The 19,741-nt window shown below is 55.9% G+C and overlaps 1 protein-coding gene across 3 annotated transcripts in view; it reads right to left on the minus strand.

Moving 5' to 3' along the window:
- LIMK1 (LIM domain kinase 1) overlaps positions 1-18,357 on the minus strand; it is a 35,270-nt gene extending 16,913 nt beyond the window's left edge. Inside the window, exons 1-5 of one of the 3 annotated variants that reach the window (XM_035279813.2) lie at positions 18,117-18,357; positions 16,310-16,406; positions 5,878-6,016; positions 5,470-5,579; positions 2,987-3,172 (exon numbers count right to left, since the gene is read on the minus strand). In XM_035279813.2, the coding sequence (XP_035135704.1) occupies positions 2,987-3,172; positions 5,470-5,579; positions 5,878-6,016; positions 16,310-16,406; positions 18,117-18,171 (587 nt within the window). In that variant the 5' untranslated portion in view covers positions 18,172-18,357. Of the gene's footprint in view, positions 1-2,986; positions 3,173-5,469; positions 5,580-5,877; positions 6,017-9,619; positions 9,763-16,309; positions 16,407-17,643; positions 17,965-18,116 lie in introns of those variants that run through there. The other 2 variants (XM_078354656.1, XM_035279817.3) reach the window with 2 other exon arrangements.
- Positions 18,358-19,741: the final 1,384 nt, after the last annotated feature.

The following is a 19,741-nucleotide window of genomic DNA, read 5'->3' on the forward strand; positions in this document are numbered from 1 at the left end:
AGCTGGGTGTGGTGGTGTGTGCCTGTAGTCTCAGTTACTCAGGAGGCTGAGGTGAGAGGACCGCTTGAGCACAGGAGTTTGAGGCTGCAGTGAGCTATGATCATGCCACTGTACTCCAGCCTGTATGACAGAGCAAGACCCTGTCTCAAAAGGGGAGCAAGACCCTGTCTCAAAAAAACAAACAATACATACATATCATACATATATATATTCCTTAGAATTTCCTATCCTCTCCCTTGGTCTGCTAAAGCAGCAGGTGGCCGGGATAAATTAGACCTTTCTTAAAAACGCTGCTACACACGAAATAAAAAGTGGTCAGCTAAAACCAGTTTAAAACAAACAAGTAAATCTTTGGCAAATTGGGTTCCTTCCAGGAAGGGTGTGGCTCTCTGCAGAAATTACTGGGATGTTCCAGGCGCTGGCTGGGCAGAATGCTCACCCAGTGAGACAGACAGGGAGGAGACGTCGTTAACTCTCCTCCTTTTTCTTTGTTTTAGAGACAGGGTCTCGCTCTGTCGCCCAGGCTGGAGTGCAGTGGCACCATCATAGCTCACTGCAGCCTCCACCTCCTGGGCTCAAGCAGTTCTCCCATTCAGCCATCTGAAGAGGCTGGGATTACAGGCATGAGCTGCTGCACTCAGCTGACTTGTCTTCATTTCTTTTTTTTTCTTTTTGAGATAGAGTCTCGCTCTGTCACCCAGGCTGGAGTACAGTGGTTGATCTTGGCTCCCTGCAGCTTCTGCCTCTAGGGTTCAAGCGATTCTCCTGCCTCATCCTCCCGAGTAGCCGGGATTACAGGTGTGCACCACCATGCCCAGCTAATTTTTGTATTTGTAGTAGAGACTGGGTTTCACCATGTTGGCGAGGCTGGTCTCGAACTCTTGACCTTGTGATCTACCCACCTAGGTCTCCCAAAGTGCCGAGATTTCAGGTGAGCCACCACACCTGGCTGACTGTCTTCATTTCTAAAATTCTGCCTGGATTTCAGGGATCAGTGGCAGCCCCTGACTCTGCAGGGACCAGCCTTGGCCCTCTGGTAAGGGCTGTTGGTCTGGGACTTCCCTCATCTCTTTCTCCAGCTGTCTGCTCCTTGTGTACATAAAGCAGCTGCTGGCTTGGCTGATGTCAGGGTGGGGATGGAGACACACATTCAAGCCCAGCATCTTTTTCTGTCCCCAGGGCCACCTTCACAGCTCACCAGTGCCTGTGCAGGGCTGGGCACCTGCCGGATGTACAGCAGTTGGGCTGGGCATGGTGGCTCACACCTGTAATCCCAGCACTTTGGGAGGGCGAGGAGAGAGATCACTTGAACCTAGGAGTTTGAGACCAGCCTGGGCAACACGATGAAACCCTGTCTTTACTAAAAACACAAAAATTGGTCAGGCGTGGTCGCCTGTAGTCCCAGCTACTTGGGAGGCTGAGGTGCAAGAATTGCTTAAACCTGGGAGGTAGAGGTTGCAGTGAGCCGGTATCACACCACTGCACCCCGGCCCGGGCAACAGAGTGCACCACCAAAGCACTGGGATTGCAGGCGTGAGCCATGGCACCCCGGCCCGGGCAACAGAGTGCACCACCAAAGCACTGGGATTACAGGCGTGAGCCACTGCACCCCAGCCCGGGCAACAGAGTGCACCACCAAAGCACTGGGATTACAGGCGTGAGCCACTGCACCCCGGCCTGGGCAACAGAGTGCACCACCAAAGCACTGGGATTACAGGCGTGAGCCACTGCACCTGACCTAGCTTTCTTTTTCTTCTGAGATGGAGTCTCACTCTGTCGCAACGAAAGTGAGCAACTGCCCCAAAGTGGAAAGACCGCGTGCTACTTCCCAAGACGCCAATGAAGGCTCAGCAGAAATCTCACAAGGCTCCAAGGTATGGAGCTCCCTCATCGCTCAAACAGACCCCCAAAGCCCAGAGAGAAAGGAAATGCCCAGAGTCACACACTCATCTAATTCTTACTAGCCCTGCCCCACTTTACGGGGTTTTGCTCCATTGGCCAGAGTGGAGTGCAGTAGCCACTTATAGTTCACTGCAGCAAGCTTGCGACTTACTGGGCTCAAGAGATCCTCTCACCTCAGCCTCCCAAGTAGCTGTGACTTGTTGCCCAGATTGGTCTCGAACTCCTGGCCTCAGGGGATCCTCCCATCTCAGCCTCTCAAAGTCCTGCGATTACAGGTGTGAGCAACCATGCCCAGCCTTCATGTGTTCAGTGATTTAACTATACTCTGTTAATTTTCTTTTTCTTTCTTTTTTTTTGGAGAGACTGGGGGGGGGGCGTGTCTCAGTATGTTGCCCAAGCTGGTCTCGAACTTCTGGCCTTAAGTGATCCTCCTGCTTTGGCCTCCCAAAGTGCTGCGATTACAGGTGTGAGTTACTGCACTCGGCCTCTTCACTCATTCCTGAATTGCTTCCTCCTCTTGTTGGATTAGACATTAAAGAAAATGTCTTTTTATTTTGTGTGTGCGATTTTTTTTTGTTGTTTGTTTGTTTGTTTTTGAGACAGTTTCACTCTTGTTGCCCAGGCTGCAGTGCAATGGCACAGTTTAGGCTCACTGCAACCTCCACCTCCTGGGTTCAAATGATTCTCCTGCCTCAGCCTCCCAAGTAGGTGGGACTACAGGCACACACCACCACATCTGGCTCATTTTGTACTTTTAGTAGAGACGGGGTTTCAACATGCTGAGCTGGCTGGTCTCAAACTCCTGACCGCAGGTGATCCACCCACCGCAGCCTCCCAAAGTGCTGGGATTACAGGTGTGAGCCACCACACCTGGCTGCAAGTGTCTTTTTATTGTATCTGGCATTTGTAATGCTGTTGAGAGGAAGGATTGGGCCAGGAATCTGGTAAACCAGGTTGTCAGGGCTGCGCCCCATCTGCACCAAACACTCGCCCATTCATTCTCAGGGCCCCCAGTGCCAGAGTCTGCCACCACATCAACAGCCACAGCCACACTGGGTGCAGCCTCGGCAGGCTGGCCACTTACCCCTGGACGCGGACGGTGTGTGCGTGCTCAGTGCTGCAGCCCGGCGGGCTGTGTGGGGGGTCGATGGAGACTGAAAGTCCACGCTTGCCATGAGATGAGGCTGGGATGGACACGAGGGTGACAGTGTGGGGCAGGTGGGAGCCAGGGGAGTCGGGGGTCAGCACAGTCTGGTAGTAGCAGTGCCCGCTGCAAGAGCCACCAGGGTTGGGAAGGAGACAGTGTCAAGGGTGTCAGCAATTTCAGCATCCCTGCAGCCCCCAGCCTCGGGCTCTTCCCCCACCCGCTTCGTTTTTTTTTTTTCTGAGATGGAGTCTCACTCTGTTGATCACACCACTGTACCTCAGCCTGGGTGACAGCATGAGACTCCATCTCAAAAGAAAAAGAAAGCTAGGTCAGGTGCAGTGGCTCACACCTGTAATCCCAGCACTTTGGGAGGCTGAGGTGGGTGGATCATGAGGTCAGGAGATCAAGTCCATCCTGGCCAACAGGGTGAAACCCTGTCTCTACTAAAAATGCAAAAATCAGCTGGGCATGGTGGTGCATGCCCATAATCCCAGCTACTCAGGAGGCTGTGCCAGGAGAATTGCTTGAACCAGGGAGGCTGCAGTGAGCTAAGATCACACAACTGCACTCCAGCCTGGCGACACAGTGAAACTGTCTCAAAAGGAAAAAAGAAAAAAAAGCTAGCAATTGCCCAAAAGTAGTGGTTCGATCTAGGCTCACTTCAACCTCTGCCTCAGCCTCCCGAGTAGCTGGGACTACAGGCACTTGCCACCACGCCTGGCTAATCTTATATTTAGAGATGGGGTTTCACCATGTTGGCCAGGCTGGTCTCAAACTCCAGACCTCAGATGATCTGCCCGCCTCGGCCTCCCAAAGTGCTGGGATGACAGGTGTGAGCCACCATGCCCGGCCAGCTTTCTTTCCTTTCACTCCTCCTATGGAGCTGGGGGCAGGAACTGTGCATGCCCAGCCAGCCCTCATCCCTCTGAGTCATTCCAGGTCTGCCTACTCGCTGTGATCTTGTAAGGCAGCCAGGACAAGGCCTGAGGATAAATTCAGTTCAGGAGGAAGTCATTAAAGGCCCATCTGGGATCAAGCCACGCTGTCCTCTAATCCAGCTTGATCAGTGTTGTGTAAGAAAGAATCTGTGTTTTGTCCTGATTCCTGGGAGGACCACTCCAAGTCCTTGTAATGGGATATTTGTTATTCATGAGCCCCTCGGACTAGTCCTGAGTGGATGCTAATGAGATGACTCAGATGAGGCTGGTCCCCTCAAAGTGATCTGAAGAGGGCTGCAGCTTTCAGCCAGCCTGACCTCCAAGGACGAGGGCTTGAGACTAAGTTTGATCAATGACTGAGTCATGGAGACTTAATGAAACCCCAAAACAAACTCTGGCTGCTGAGGCTCAGGGAAGCTTCCTGTGTGACCATACTGATGTGCGGGGGGGCGGGGGAGATGCTTCATCTGGCTGGACCTAAGCTATATCCTTTATGATAAAACGGGAATCCTAAATGGAGGCTTTCTGGAGTTCTGTGAGTGAGCACACGATCAAACTTGGTAGGGTCTTGGGAGTCCCTGAAATTGTAGCCAGTCAGTCAGAAGTGTGGGTGGGTTGGGGACCCCTGAACTTGCAGCTGATGCCTAAAGAGGGAGCAGCTGTGCTGGCGATAGTGTCCTTAACTTGCGGTGTCTGCTCCAACTCTGGTGGTTTGTGCCAGCACCATGCTGCAGTCATGGTAAGAAAGCTGATGTCTGAGGTTTCTTTCTCTCCCTTCTTCCTTTCCTTTTCTTTCCCTCCCTCCCTCCCTCCCTCCCTTCCTTCTTTCTCTTTCTCTTCTTTTTTTTGAGTTGGAGTTTTGCTCTTGTTGCCCAGGCTGGAGTGCAATGGCACTATCTCGGCGGCTCACTGCAAACTCCCCCATCCCAGGTTCAAGTGATTCTCCTGCCTCAGCCTCCTGAGTAGCTGGGATTACAGGTCCATGCCACTGCACCTGGTTAATTTTTGTATTTTTTTTTTGAGATGGAACCTTGCTCTGTTGCCCAGGTGACAGTGCAGTGGCACCATCTCGGCTCACTGCAACCTCAGCCTCCCAGGTTCAAACAATTCTTCTGCCTGAGCCTCTCGAGTAGCTGGGATTACAGATGCGCGGCTAGTTTTTGTATTTTTAGTAGACAGGGTTTCACCGTCTTGGCAAGAGTGGTCTCAAATTCAATTTTTGTATTTTTAATAGCGATGGGGTTTCACCATGTTGGCTAGGCTGGTCTTGAACTCCTGGCCTCAAGGGATCCACCAGCCTCAGCCTCCCGAAGTGCTGGGATGACAGGCGTGAGCACCGTGCCTGGCCATCTGAGGCTCTTTCCCTCTGACTTCCGTCATTTCTCACTTGCTTCCATGCCCGGGTGTGGGAAGAGTCAACATCCTTGCAGACCTGTGACACAGGTGGGCCCCCCAGGCTGGGGTAGGGGCCAAGGCACTCACCAGTACAGCTTGGAGTGCTCCACCAGCGTGTAGGTGTCGCCGTCGCCGATAAAGGTCCCACAGGTAAGGCAGATGAAACACTCGGGGTGGTACTTCAGCTCCCCAGCCACCTGGTATGGGGGTGAGGAGGGAACAGCCCAGCTCAGCAGCCTCCACAGCCCCCACAGGTCCTCCCCGAGGGGCGTCACCCAAAAAACAACCATGGGGACCTGGCTGGCCAGAGCTGGCTCTATAGATTGGCAGGGGGGCCCTGAGGGATATGGACAGTCAGGCTCAGAAAGCAGGGGACACTCCAAGGACCAGCAAAAAAAAGATACCAGGGGAGACGATGATGGGAGAGAGACCTGGAGCACGGGGTCTGCTTGGACGCCCTCACCCCAGGTGAGCGTGCAAGGTGGGGGCGCTCACCATAACCAGTCCCTTGGTGATTTGTTCCGAGCACCCATGGCAGGACTCGCCATAGCGGGCCCAGTAGTCCTTCTTGCAGAAGAGCTGTCCATCCTTCTCATAGTACTGGTGCGACAGGGAGGCACTGCAGTCACAACACCTGGGGAGAGGCGCTGGGCTGAGGATGTCCACTCCCACCCTCCTCCATCACACCTGGGCCCGGGCCTTGCCCACAGGCACCTTTCTAAGAATTAGAAAACGGTGGCCGGGACAGGTGCGGTGGCTCACACCTGTCATCCCAGCACTTCAGGAGGGGGAGGCGGGCGGATCACTTGAGGTCAGGAGTTCGAGACCAGCCTAGCCAACATGGAGAAACCCTGTCTCTACTAAAAAAATACAAAAAATAGCCAGGTCCGTGGTGGCAAGCATCTGTAATCCCAGCTACTCGGGAGGTTGAGGCAGAATCGCTTGAACTGGGGAAGTGGAGGTTGCAGTGAGCCGAAACTGTGCCACTGCACTCCAACCTGAATAACAGAGTGAGACTCTCTCAAAAAACAGTAACAAAAAAAAAAAAGCAGAATGCAGGAGAATCCCCAGGTGCGCAGGGTCAAAGCCAGGACTCCCCTCTTTCCTCACTAGGGGCTCTCAGGAAGGCCTGGCTGGTAGGGCCTTGAAGGGCAGATGGGGAGAAATCCCAGGTGCTAGCTGCCATAACACAGCTTTTTCACAGCCAAGCATCCTGGGGGGTGGGGACCAGCAGCCCCGCCCAGCCAGGATGAATGAATATAGAGATGTGGGGCTGGGCTGGGCATGGTGGCTCACGCCTCAGCTCTTGCAGAGGCTGAGGTGGGAGGAGTACTTGAGGCCAGAGATTTGAGATCAGCTTGGGCAATATAGTAAGACCCTCATCTCTAAAAAAAAAAAAAAAATTGCTGGCTAGCTCAGTGGCTCACGCCTGTAATCCCAGCACTTTGGGAGGCTGAGGAGGGTGGATCACGAAGTCAGGAGATTGAGACCAGCCTGACTAACATGGTGAAACCCCATCTCTACTAAAAAAAATACCAAAAAATTATTAAAAAATTAGACAGGACTCTCAGTGCCTGTACTCTCAGCTACTACGGAGGCTGGGGAGGGAGGATCGCTTGAGCCCAGGAGTTCAAGACTGCAGTGTGCTGCGATTATGTCACTGCACTCCCACCTGGGTGACACAGCAAGACCCTCCCTTAAAAAAATAAAATAAACAGACCAGGCTTGGTGGCTCATGACTGTAATCCTAGCACTTTGGGAGGCCGAGGTGGGCAGATCATGAGGTTGAGAGATCGAGACCATCCTGGCCAACATGGTGAAACCCTGTCTCTACTAAAAAAAGAAAAACAAAAAACAAAAATTAGTTGGGTGTGGTGGCGCGCACCTGTAGTCCCAGCTACTCAGGAGGCTGAGGCGGGAGAATTGTTTGAACCTGGGAGGCAGAGATTGCAGTGAGCTGAGATTGCGCCACTGCACTCCAGCCTGGCGACAGAGTGAGACTCTGTTTCAAGACAAAACAAAACAAAACAAAAAAATCCCAAAATAAAATAAACAAAACGTGGGTGCCCCAGTGAACCCACAGGCACATGTGCCTGGGCTGGGTCCCGCTGTGTGCAGGCATGTCTGGGTCTGGGTACAGAACCACACAGAGAACGGGCTAGGGAGTCCGTCCAGCTCTGCCACTGTTTGGGTGCTATGGGTCACACAGGGACAAAAAAACCCAGGCTCTATCTAGGGCCGTAATCTAGGAGAAAGGCGTGTAGGAGGACTGGGACCTGGATGAGATGAGGGACGCTGAGGGGCTGTCTTATCCAGGTCCTGCTCTTTCCTCCACCACCTGGGGCCTGCATGGGTATCACTCACGGACTGTCTGTAAGGTAATTCCCTGTAACTAGGGAACAGGGGTTGGGAAGGGGAGTTAGGCATAAGCTGGTGGGATGCTGTTCCTTTAAGAGGATCCAGCCAGTTCCCCTTTGTCTGGGAGCCTGGGGGAGGGGCTGGGAGTAGAGGGGGAGCAGAAAATGCCAGGGTCTGCAGGAGTGTGGGTGGGGGTGCATACAGGAAGGGTGGCCTCGTGCATTCCTCTGTGGGGGTGGGGAATGCGGAGGTTGGACCACCGGAGGTGGTGGCAGGGACAGCAGGAGACATGACGTCAGGGTCACTGCCCCCACTGGAGCTGGGGCGGGCAGTTCAGGCGGGGTGGAGGAGGGAAGGGGTGGGGGAGGTTCCTAGGGCACCTCCTGTCCTGGGGCTCTAACCTATCCACAGGAGGCCGGGTGACTTGGGTCCTGCCCTCTCGGAAGCCCCCACGCCCACTACAGACCGATGACTTGCTTCCTGCCCTTACACTGATCAATCACACATGACCTCGGTCACAGGGATGCCACATCAGTGTCCCTCACTCCCACCTGCAGGAAGCAGGGCCCCACCGAGTGCCTCCGTGGTGGGCGGTGGATAGGTGGGGGATTAGGAACCGCTGTAACCAAGTGTCCCCATCCTGGGGAGGGAACAGTCTTCCACAGCCTGGAAACTCCTGGTCCACTGACTCGCTCATGCAGAGACACAAACCTTTAGCACTGCTGCTCGCTCTCACCAGCTGTGAAAGACGCAGCGCCGATGACTCACCCTGGGATCTGAGCGCATCCTGCTCCCCTCTGGTCACCACTTCCCATCACACACTAGATCTGCCCACCACTGTCTGCCACTGCCCTGCCAGCTCCCTGCAGCTCCAGGCTAGGCACCCACAAAGCTTATCCCAGGAGAGAACATAAGGGATTCCTGCAGGCCAGGCCTGCACTGTGCACTCAATATCCTCAGAGCTGTCCCGAGGTCCCCATCTCTGCCTCCATCATAGACAGGGTGCCCAGGACAGGCCCAGGCTGATTTGGTGGCTCAGGGGCTGGGGTTCAGGGACTCGGGGAGCCTTTGTGGATGGAGAGCACACAGAGTCCCTGATCCTGCCCCGTCCCTCATCCCTCAGGCATGCATTCTGCCAGGAGCTAGAGGCGGCAGGTGGGGTGGGATGGGCCTGGCTCTCCAGGGTGCTGCACAGAATGCCTGACTGTCCCCAACAAGATGTCAAGGGAGGTGTGCCAGGTATGGAGGCTGTGCAGAGCTGCCCTGGGGCCAGCCAGAGAGGTGGGCAGATCGCTTCAGGCCAGGGGTTCGAGACCAGCCTGGCCAACACGGTAAAACCCCATGTCTTTTAAAACTACAAAAATTAGCTGGGCGTGGTGGTGGGCGCCTGTAAGCCCAGCTACTTGGGAGGCTGAGGCAGGAAAATCGCTCTCTCTGGGGCAAGAGCTGTGCCCTGGCCCCATTACCGGGTACCCCTCCCTGAGAGGCGGGTAGGACAAAACCGGGCTGGGGCAAGAGGAGGCGGTGGCACTGGGAGGGCATGAAAGGGGCGCGCTGTGGCTCAGGTGGTTGGCTGGGCTGGGAGACAGCCGTGGCTTCCATAACGACAGGAGTGGAATCATCGCTCTGCCCAGGGCCACATCCCGGGCCACCAGGTGTGAAGAAAGAGCAGGTGGAGGACCAGCCTCATTGGGGGACTGTCCAGAAAGGGCTCACAGCTTCAGCAGGGGCCTGCTCCCCCGACAGCAGCGACAGTGACCAAGGAGTTTCAGTTCTGCCCCGGAGCCTGGACCTAGGTAGGTCGGCCTCCAGCCCCAGGCCTTATCCCAGGATCTCTGCCTGGCGCTCAGGACAGATGGAGAGGGGGCTTCCCACTTACTTAGCTCTCTGGAGGAAGTGGCGTCTTCTCAGGGCTGAAGCCGACAGCATCCTCTGTGGCTACACAGGGGCTGTGGAGGTCTAAGGGAGGGCAGGGGCGGCCGGACCAGCCGCTTCCCCATCCTCCTTCAGGGGCTCAGGATTGGAGGCTGCAGAGGGTGGGGCCGGCGTGGCTGCAGCGCACAGGAGGAGGGTGCAGCCGCGTGGGTGCCAGGGGACTCGGTCTGAGCCTGCAACAGGAAGTGGCCAAAGCTCCCTTTGCCTGGGCTTTACTGCGGGTGGGGAGGGAGCCATCTAGGCTCGGCTCCCACACAGGGAGGCTGTGGCCTGTCTCTGGCCCTGAACACACGCTGTAGGCTCCTCAGCCTTGTCGGCCCTGGCAACGGCATGGAAGGCCTCAGGCTTCTCTGGGGACAGGGACAAGCTCAAAAGCAGCTGCCTCTTCCACTGCTGTCCCCCAAGGGAACAGAGGTCGACTTCCTATGGACAGTCTGTCCTCACTGTCCTCACGTAAAAGGTCCCGGGAAGCAAGGGAGGCCGCATCCCGGCCCTGGCTCCAACCCTCAGGCCGGCAGCACGCTCAGCCCTCCTCACCGAGGGCCAGCCCACCCAGCTGCTGGGGAGATGCTACTGGGGCTGCCGCAGCCCTGGGGATTGTGCACTGGAGGCTTCCGGAAGGGGGCCTCGCAGAGGCAGTATCTGAGCCAACGGGAAGCTTGGACCAGTCCAAGGCTGGTCCTAACCTTCCGGGAGGCGGGACCTGCAAGGGGGTGGGAGATCAGAACAGAGAAAGGGGCGGGCCCCGGAGTGACAACCCCAGGGCTAATACCAGACGCCCCTCGCGCCTGCAGCAAGTGTCCCACTCCACACAGAGAGACGGCATCGGGTCCCGCCTAAGTGCTCCGGCAGCTCGAAGGCCCCCATCACCGCACTCATGACCCTGTCTGTCCTATCGGCGTGGGACTTTCTCAAGAGCAGGGGCCAGGGGACAGCAGCAGCTCTCAGATGCTCAGGTTATGACATCAAAGACACACAGCTGGCTGGGTGCAGTGGTACACGCCTGTAATCCCAGCACTTTGGGAGGCCGAGGTGGGCAGATCACTTCAGGTCAGGGGTTCGAGACCAGCCTGGCCAACATGGTAAAAAACCCCATGTCTTTTAAAAATACAAAAATTAGCCAGGCATGGTGGTGGGTACCTGTAAGCCCACCTACTGGGGAGGCTGAGGCAGGAGAATCGCTTGAACCCAGGAGGTGGAGGTTTCAGTGAGCTGAGATTGTGCCACTGCACTCCCACACACTGGTCTCCTGGTCCTCAGTTGAGCCAAGCACACTCCCACCCCAGGGACTTTTGTACATGCACCTCACCCCCAAAACACCCTCTACGCACTGCTCCCCTCAATTCTGTCCCCTCAAACATCACCTCCTCAGAGCGCTGTCCCCCAGCACCTGACAAGCGTTTGTTCACTGAGTGTCTCGCCCACTAGAAGGCAGGGACCCCGCCGGTCTGGGAGCGGCGGGAATAAGCTGTGGTCACACTGTGGGCTCTGAAGCCAGGCTGCCCAAGTCCTGATTCTACTCCTCACTCGCCGTGAGACTCTCAGCAAGTGACTGAGCTCTGCGCCTAATTTGTAGAATCGCTTTTTAATAATTTGAGACAGTGTCTCTGCTGCCCAAGCTGAGGGCAGTGGTGTGATCACAGCTCTCTGCAGCCTGGAAGTCCTGGGTTCAAGTGATCCTCCCATCTCAGCCTCCTGAGTAGCTGGGACTACAGGTACGTACCACCATGCCAGGTAGATTTTTAAATTTTTTTGTAGAGATGGAGTCTACTATGTTGCCTAGGCTCGAACTGCTGGCCTCAAGCCATCCTCCCACCTCAGCCTCCTGATGTGCTGGGATTACAGGCATGAGTTACCATGCCCGGCCTTGAAATTGCTTTAATAGATAGCACTCCCTGCCTGGGTTGTGGTGAGAGGGGCTTAATGCAGAGTGGGTGTGCCACAATGATTTGCAAGTGACTGACTCAGGGACCCTAGGAAGTTCTACCGGGAGGGGCATGCAGAGGGGCCGGGAAGGTGGGGGGCAGGGGTGGGTTGGCAATCACTGGCCACCTCCCCAGTGGGGCTGGAGGCTGCAGACCCCTCACAGCCTTGTCACACTGCTCCTGCCCGAATGCCTTCAGAGGGGTAAGGGCCCTGAACAAAGGTCTCAGTGCATCAAGTGAGGTCTGGGCTGGGCCTGACGCCTCGGAGCCCAGGGCCTGAGGGAGACTAGGCAGAGTCTAGCATCTCGGACGCCCCACTGAGAGCCATCCTGGCTGTGGTCAGCCACACAGCCAGGTGAGCAGTGACCCCCTCTGAGCTGCTTTGCTCACTGTCATGCGGGGAGGACACTGTTAGCCCCGCCAGCTTTGGGGACTGTTGGGACACCCCACAAGCCATGTGGTGGAAGCCCCTGGGTCCTGCTTCTGGTGGATCTTCCCTCATAGACTTTTTTTTTGAGACAGTCTTGTTCTGTCACCCAGGCTGGAATGCACTGGTATGATCTCAGCTCATTGCAACCTCCACCCTGCAGGCTCAAGTGATTCTTTTGCTTCAGGCTCCGGAGTAGCTGGGACTACAGGAGCCTGCCACCATGCCCGGCTAATTTTTGTATTTTTAGTAGAGTTTCTACTAAACTGTATTGTATTGTATTTTTAGTAGGGTTTCTCCATGTTGGCCAGGTTGGTCTCAAACCCCCGACCTCAGGTGATCCACCCACCTTGGCCTCCCAAAGCACTGGGATCACAGGTGTGCGCCACCACTAGCCCCTGCCTTTTCTACTCTGTGGCCATGTGGAGTGAGAAGTCCCAGCTCTAGATGTTACAAACTTCAGCGAGGCACGTGACTGCATGGAGTCTGCTTCTCCCACGCAAACTGGGCACATACGGTCCCTCATAGTTATCATGAAGATTTAAGTAATTAGCATGAAGATGCTCAGTGCATGGTAGCCGATATGACAAATACTCGCCCAAAACTGTCCCGTCTGCCTCAAATTCTCTGCATTCTCAGTCACTGTCCCAGGTCAGGCCTTATGAGCTCGGACTCCTGAGCTACTGGGACAGTCCCTTCCCTGCCTGGTTATTACCACCAGCCCACTGGGATGGCATTCCTCCATAGCATGTCACCCTAGCCCCTCCCCAGCTTTCTGCGGGCTCCCTTTTTTTTTTTATTTGAGATGGAGTCTTACTCTATTGCCCAGGCTGGAGTACAGTGACATGATCTCAGCTCACTGCACCCTCTGCCTCCTGGGTTCAAGTGATTCTCCTCTCTCAGCCTCCCGAGTAGCTGGGATTACAGGCACCTGCCACCACACCCAGCTAATTTTTGAATTCTTAGTAGAGATGGGGGTTCACCATGTTGGCCAGGCTGGTTTCGAACTCCTCAAGTGATCCGAATGCCTCAGGCTCCCAAAGTGTTGGGATTGCAGGCATGAGCCACCGTGCCCATCCTGACTTCTTTTCTGAGATGGAGTCTCACTCCGTCGCCCAGGCTGGAGTACAGTGGCACAATCTCGGCTCACTGCAACCACCGTCTCCCAGGTTCAAGTGATTCTCCTGCCTCAGCCTCCCGAGTAGCTGTGATTACAGGTGTGTACCACCACAACCGGCTAATTTTTTTTTTTTTTTAATTTTTAGTAGAGATGGGGTTTTACTATGTTGGTCAGGCTGGTCTTGAACTCCTGACCTCATGATCACCCGCTGTGGCCTCCCGAATTGCTGGGATTACAGGTGCAAGCCACCACACCCGTCCTGACTTCTGAAGCTCCTTATCTTGGCATTCAAGGCCCTTCATGAATCAGTCTCAACTTTGTTTCTTGTTGGACTCCTCGACTTAACAAGCGGACTGTTCCCGTTCCCTCAGCAGTCCGCGCTGTCCCGCCTCTGTGCAGATGGTCTTCTCCGCCTGGTGAGACCCCACTTGCCTCCCAAAGGCCTCCTTCTGAGCACCTGATACAGAACCCACAGCATGTGATCTGTCTCCTTTCAGCCACGCCACTGAGTGTGTTCATTTCACTCACTGGTGTGTGACTTTCATCAAGAGAATTAACCTCTCTCTGTTGTGGTTTGATGATTCCCACATTAAAAAAAAAAAAAAAGAAGGCCGGGCACGGTGGCTCATGCCTGTAATCTCAGCACTTTGGGAGACCAAGGCGGGTGGATCACCTGAGGTTAGGAGTTCAAGACCAGCCTGGCCAACAGGTGAAACCTCGTCTTAAAAAAGAGAGAGAGAATTAACCTGTGTCCCAATTTTCTCTCTGGCAAAACAAAGACAAACTAATATCTAACTATGCAAAGTGCTTAGAACAGGGGTTGTCCCTCACTGAATGTTAGACAATATTAGACATTATTACTAAAAAAGAAAAAATAGGCTGGGCACAGTGGCTCATGCCTATAATCCCAGTACTTTGGGAGGCCAAGTCTGGAGGATCACTTGAACTTGGGAGTTGGACTTGGAGGCTGTAGTGGGCTCTGATCTTGCCACTGCACTCCAGCCTGGGTGACAGAGCAAGACCCTGTCTCTGAAAAAAAAAAAAAAGGAAAGAAAAACACCAAAAAACAAACCAAGGCTGGGTGTGGTGACTCACACCTGTCATCCCAGCACTTTGCGAGGCCCAGGTGAGTAGATCACTTGAGGTCAGGAGTTTGAGACCAGCCTGGCCAACATAGCAAAACCCCATCTCTACTAAAAATACAAAACTTAGCCAGGTGTGGTGGTGTGTGCCTGTAATCCCAGGTACTCGGGAGGCTGAGGCAGGAGAATCGCTTGAACCAAGGTGACGGTGGTTGCAGTGAGCAGCGATCGCGCCACTGCACTGCAGCCTGGGCGACACAGCAAGACTCTGTCTCAAAAAAAAAAAAAAAAAAAACAAAAACCCAAAAACCAAAAACAAACCAAGGCAGAAGCCTAAAATAAACTCCTGGTGGTAGACGTCTCAACCCCTGCTGGGCATCCCGTCTTTACCTTCTGTCCTTTGACAGGGTTTCCTTCCCCGAGCCTTGCTGTTTGGTGGCTGTGGCTAGGATTCTTTCCCACTCCATCTTTCTTTTTTAAAAATTGAGACAGGGCCTCACTCTGTTGCCCAGGCTAGAGGACAATGGCACGATCATAGCTCACTGCAGCCTCTACCTCCCGGGCTCAAGTAATCCTGTCATCTCAGCCTCCTGAGTAGCTGGGACTACAGGCACCTGCCACCACGCCCGGCTAATTTTTTGTATTTTTGGCAGAGATGGGGTTTTGCCATGTTGCCCTGGCTGCTCGTGAACTCCTGAATTCAAGTGATCTGTGCGCTTCAGCCTCCCAAAATGCTGGGATGACAGGTGAGCCACCGCGCCCACCCCACTCTACTTTTCTACCCAGGATATCTCTCATCCTTTCAGAACCCAGAGCCAATTCCAAGGCAGCAGACCCCTGAACCTGGTTCTCAGGATGGTCCTACAGGGCAACTAAGCCACCTTCAGGCCCCCATGGGCTCTGTCCTCTGCTACTGACCCTGACCCCATTTTCTTCTGCCATGTGGGTGTATGTCTAGAGGCTGGGGCTACTGCAACTGGGTTAGGCATGCTTGCAAGGAGCCTGGAAGGCAGTGAGTGTGGCTTGCTCTCCCTCAAGGGCTGGCTGGTCTTCCCTCCCTGCAAGAGCGTGAGCTCCCAGAAGGCAGGGGGAACATTCCTTCCAACTCTTCCCCGTCTGGGTCAGCGCGGGGGGCGGGGGGGGGCTGAACTGCAGGTCTCTCTCATTCTCTCTAAGATTTAGATCTTAGAGATCTAAAATGACAACAGAGGCCAGGGCAGTAGCTCACGCCTGTAATCCCAGCACTTTGGGAGGCCAAGGCAGGTGGGTTGCTTGAGACTAGGAGTTCAAGACCAGTCTGGGTCTCAATAGTGAGACCCTGTCTTTACAAAAAATGTAAAAAATTAGCTGAGCAACGTGGTGTGTTACCTGTAATCCCAGCCCAAAGAGCTGGGGCTTTGGGCTCTGGAAGATCATTATTAACACTGACCGGGAGGCTGAAGTGGGAGGGTCGACTGAGCCCCGGTGGCAGATGTTGCAATGAGCCAAGATGGTGCCATTACACTCCAGTCTGGGCAACAGAGCCAGACCATTTTGAAAAAATAAAAAGTTATATAAATTAAATGAGGCCAGGAACGGTGGCTTACACCTGTAATCCCAGCACTTTGGGAGGCTGAGGTGGGAGGATCACTTAAGATAAGAAGTTTGAGACCAGCCTGGCCAACATGGCAAAACCCCTTCTCTTACTAAAAACACAAAAATTAGCCGGGTGTGGTGGCAAGTGCCTGTAATCCCAGCTACTCCGGAGGCTGACACAGGAGAATCGCTTGAGCCTGGGAGGCGGAGGTTGCAGTGAGACAAGATCGTGCCACAATACTCCAGCCGGGTGACAGGGCGAGACTCCATCTCAAAAAAAAAAAAAAAAAAAAAAAAAAAGAGTAAATAAATAAATGACAACAGGAAGCCCTGTAGGGATCGTCTAGTCAAAACACCTCATTTCATAAACGGTAAACTGAAGCCGCAAAAATCACAATGGCCGACAGCACTGTCAGGCATATGCCAGCCTATCCCCATCCTTGACCAGCCTGTCCTCTATGGCAAGCCTTGCTTAGGGCAACACAGGCCCTGGGCACCCACCTACCTGAAGCAGTCTGCGTGCCAGTCCGCATTCAGGGCCTGGAGGTACTGGCCATCACAGATCCTCTGGCCGCAGCTTGCACACATGGGCAGCTCGCTTCCTGCAGGGGTGGAAAGGGAGTTGGGAAGCGTTCTCAGGAGGTGTGATCTGGCGCAGGCCCAGCCTGCCCTGCCCACCCGTGTACCTACACCTGCAGGAATCCTCGCACAGGCACACGTGCAGCACCCAGGCGGGGCAGCCACTGTGCCAAACGGGAGAATAAAGGACACTGGCCCAAGTCTTGCTGAGATATTGACTAGATTACCAAGCATCTCTGGCCCTATTTCCCTAGTTATCAATCAGGGAGGAGGATCAGGTCCACCCTCCCGCTATAGCATTGGGTCTGGCAAGGTATGTGGGGAGAAAGGAAGCAGTGGCCTTACAAATAAGGCAGCGGGTGACATTCTTATCACAGCCTCCTTTCCTCCCCCACCTGCCCAGGAAGAAGTACTAAGAGGACCCTTCAAAGGCAGGGACTGGACAAGGATGGACTGGTGCATCCTGGGCTGAAGCCACCTGCGAGGTCAAGGGCAGAAGCCTGGAAGTGCCGGCCCTAACAGATCCTTGGCAATGAATGCCATGGCTTGGCGAGGGGCAGGGGCTGCAGAGCCAGGTACTCCCAGACACCTGTCCCAGGGAGGCTGGCACCTCCTCTAGGCAGCCAGAGGCATGCTTAGTCATCCCTGGGGCCTGGCACCCTTGGAGCTGGTGGACCCTGGAAAATGCCCCAGGCCTGCCCCTCCCCACTGTACAGACGGGGAGACTGAGCCCGAGATGGCATGGCTTGCCCAGTCACATAGCTAGGTCCCAAGGCTACAACGGCCTGCCGCTTCGTGAAGAGGCAGGGACCTTAGGTAGGTAGGGGCTATATGAAGGAGGGTCCCTACCCTCAATCAGGTTTTCAGGGCCCTGGGAAGGGTTGGTGGCAGGGGGAGGTGCGGGCAGGGTTGGCGGAGTCAGGCCCTGCCTTGGGGCCAGGTGGGTCTATGTGATAGGTCAGCGAAGGAGATCCGGGGAGGAGACCCCAGACCCTGTCCTGGGCTGGGGGAGTCTGGGGGGGTGGTCCTTGAACCCTAACGGCAGTGCAGTACTGCGCCTTGGGCCCCAGTGAGGGAGAAGGGGCTAAAGAGGGGTTTAGGATGAGTCATGCTCCCAGCCAAGGCTGAGGCAGGCACCGGGTTTGGGGCACCGAGAGGGAGAGTGGATGAGGGTTCCGTAGCACACGGCCTCCGGCTTCCTGGAGCCCACCTCCGCTCTACCCATCTGGCCCCCAACCACCGGCACCGGGGGGCAACTACCCGGTCTCCAAATGTGCAGAAGAGGAAACTGAGGTCCAGGGAGTCAGCGCCTGTCTCAAGGTCACAGAGCCGGGCAGGCGCCGGGCGGCCACTGGGACCCGGGGCTGCGGCTTTCCCGGCGGCCGCTCTTTCTTCCCAGACTGGATAAAGGGTGGCTCCAGGGCGAGGCCCGGGTGGTGGACACAGCACGCGGATGGAGGCCGGCGCCGGGCGGGCAGAGCCTGGGAGTCCTTCGCGGGCGGGAGTGGGGGGAGGAAAGGGGTCCAGGGGCCCCCAGCCCCGCGGGAGGACAGCTCGCCGGGGGCCGGGGAGGGGGATCCCGGGCGGGAGGGGGACAGGGAGGGGCCTGCGGGCTTCGGAAGGACGAGCTCATCCCGGAGGAGGCAGGGGCGCGGCCTCCTGGCAGACCTGCCCCCCCCGTGCCCTGGGCTGCCCCCCCAAGGCCCTCGCCCCGCACCCCGCGGCCCGCGCACCTTCCTCTCCCATACGTTCTTCCCTCCAGGTGCAACAAAGTAGCGTCAACCTCATGCACTCGGCGGGGGGCGGGGCCCGGCGGGGCTGGGGCTGGGGGCGGCCGGGCCCGCGAGCTCGCCCACCGCCGCCGGCCCGGGGAGGCGGGGACGGAGGGCGCGGGCCAGGCCGGGCCGGGCCGGGGGCGCCTCTCGGACACCGGCGGGGACACCGGCTCGGCGCCGCGGCGGCTGGGGAGCGAGCGAGGGGCGGACCGAGGCGGGGCCTGCGAGCTGCGGCACGGGGGCGGGGTGCGGGCGGCCGGCGGCGGGAAAAAACCCTGCGCGGCCCCGCCCCCAGCCGAGACCCCGCCCACACGCCCGAGGCCACGCCCCCTAGAGGCCACGCTCTGTTGCCGAGGCTGGAGGGCAGTGGCGTGATCTCAGCTTACTGAAGCCTCTGCCTCCCAGGTTCAAGCGATGCTCCCGCCTCAGCCTCCTGAGTAGCTGGGATGACAGGAGCCTGCCACCATGCCGGGTTGAATTTTGTATTTTTAGTAGAGTCGGGGTTTCACCATGTTGGGCAGGCTGATCCCAAACTCCTCACCTCAGGTGGTCCACCCTTCTCGGCCTCCCAAAGTGCTGGGATTGCAGGTGTGAGCCACTGCGCCCGGCCGGAATTTTTAATTTTTTATTATGAAGAAGGCTGAGCACAGTGGCTTACACCTATAATCCCATCACTTTGGGTGGCTAAAGTGGGAGGACCAGTTGAGGCCAGGAATTGGAGATCATCTGAGGCAACTAAGTGAACCCTGTCTCTTCTAGTTCTTTTTTTAAATTATTATTATTCAGATGTGGCTCGTGCCTGTAGTTCCAGCTACGTGGGAGGCTGAGGTAGGAGGACGCTTGAGCCCAGGAGGTCGAGACTGCAGCCAGCTGTGATTGCCCCATTGCACTCCACCCTGGGTGACAGAGTGAGACCCTGTCAAAAAGATGGGAAGGGAAAGGGAGGGGAAGGAAAGGGAGCGGAATGAGAGGCTTGTAACTTGCCTGTAGGGCATGTATGAGGCAGGACCCTGGCTGGAAAAAGAAAGGGCCATTTACAGGGCTAACTGGGGAGAGTTTGATAAAGGGGATATTTACAATGCACTGGAGAGGGTGGTGGTGGGGTTAAGGAGATCAGTAAGGACTGGTACAGTTGCATGGGTGGCAGCAGTTACCAGCTTGGGGTGAGGGGGCTTGGAGGGGGTCCCTGGGGTGAGGGGGCTTAGAGGGGGTCCCTGGAGGAGAGGCCTGCCTGAGGGGAGCTGTGCAAGAGGGATCCCCAGCTTTGGGGGATTCATGGGGAAGAGGGCTCAGAAGGGCTATTCTGTTTTTGTTTTTTTCTTTGAGACTGTTGCCCAGGCTGGAGTGCAATGGTGCGATCTCGGCTCACTGCAACTTCTACCTTCCAGGTTCAAGCAATTCTCCTGCCTCAGCCTTCTGAGTAGCTGGGATTACAGGCTCACGCCAGCACTCCCAGCTAATTTTTGTATTTTCAGTAGAGACGGGGTTTCACCATGTTGGCCAGGCTAGTCTCGAACTCCTGACCTCGCTGCCTTGGCCTCCCAAAGTGCTGGGATTAGAGGCATGAGCCACCTCGCCCTGCC

The sequence above is a fragment of the Callithrix jacchus genome, chromosome 2 (assembly GCF_049354715.1).
Source record: "Callithrix jacchus isolate 240 chromosome 2, calJac240_pri, whole genome shotgun sequence".
NCBI classification, from domain to species: Eukaryota; Metazoa; Chordata; class Mammalia; order Primates; family Cebidae; genus Callithrix; species Callithrix jacchus.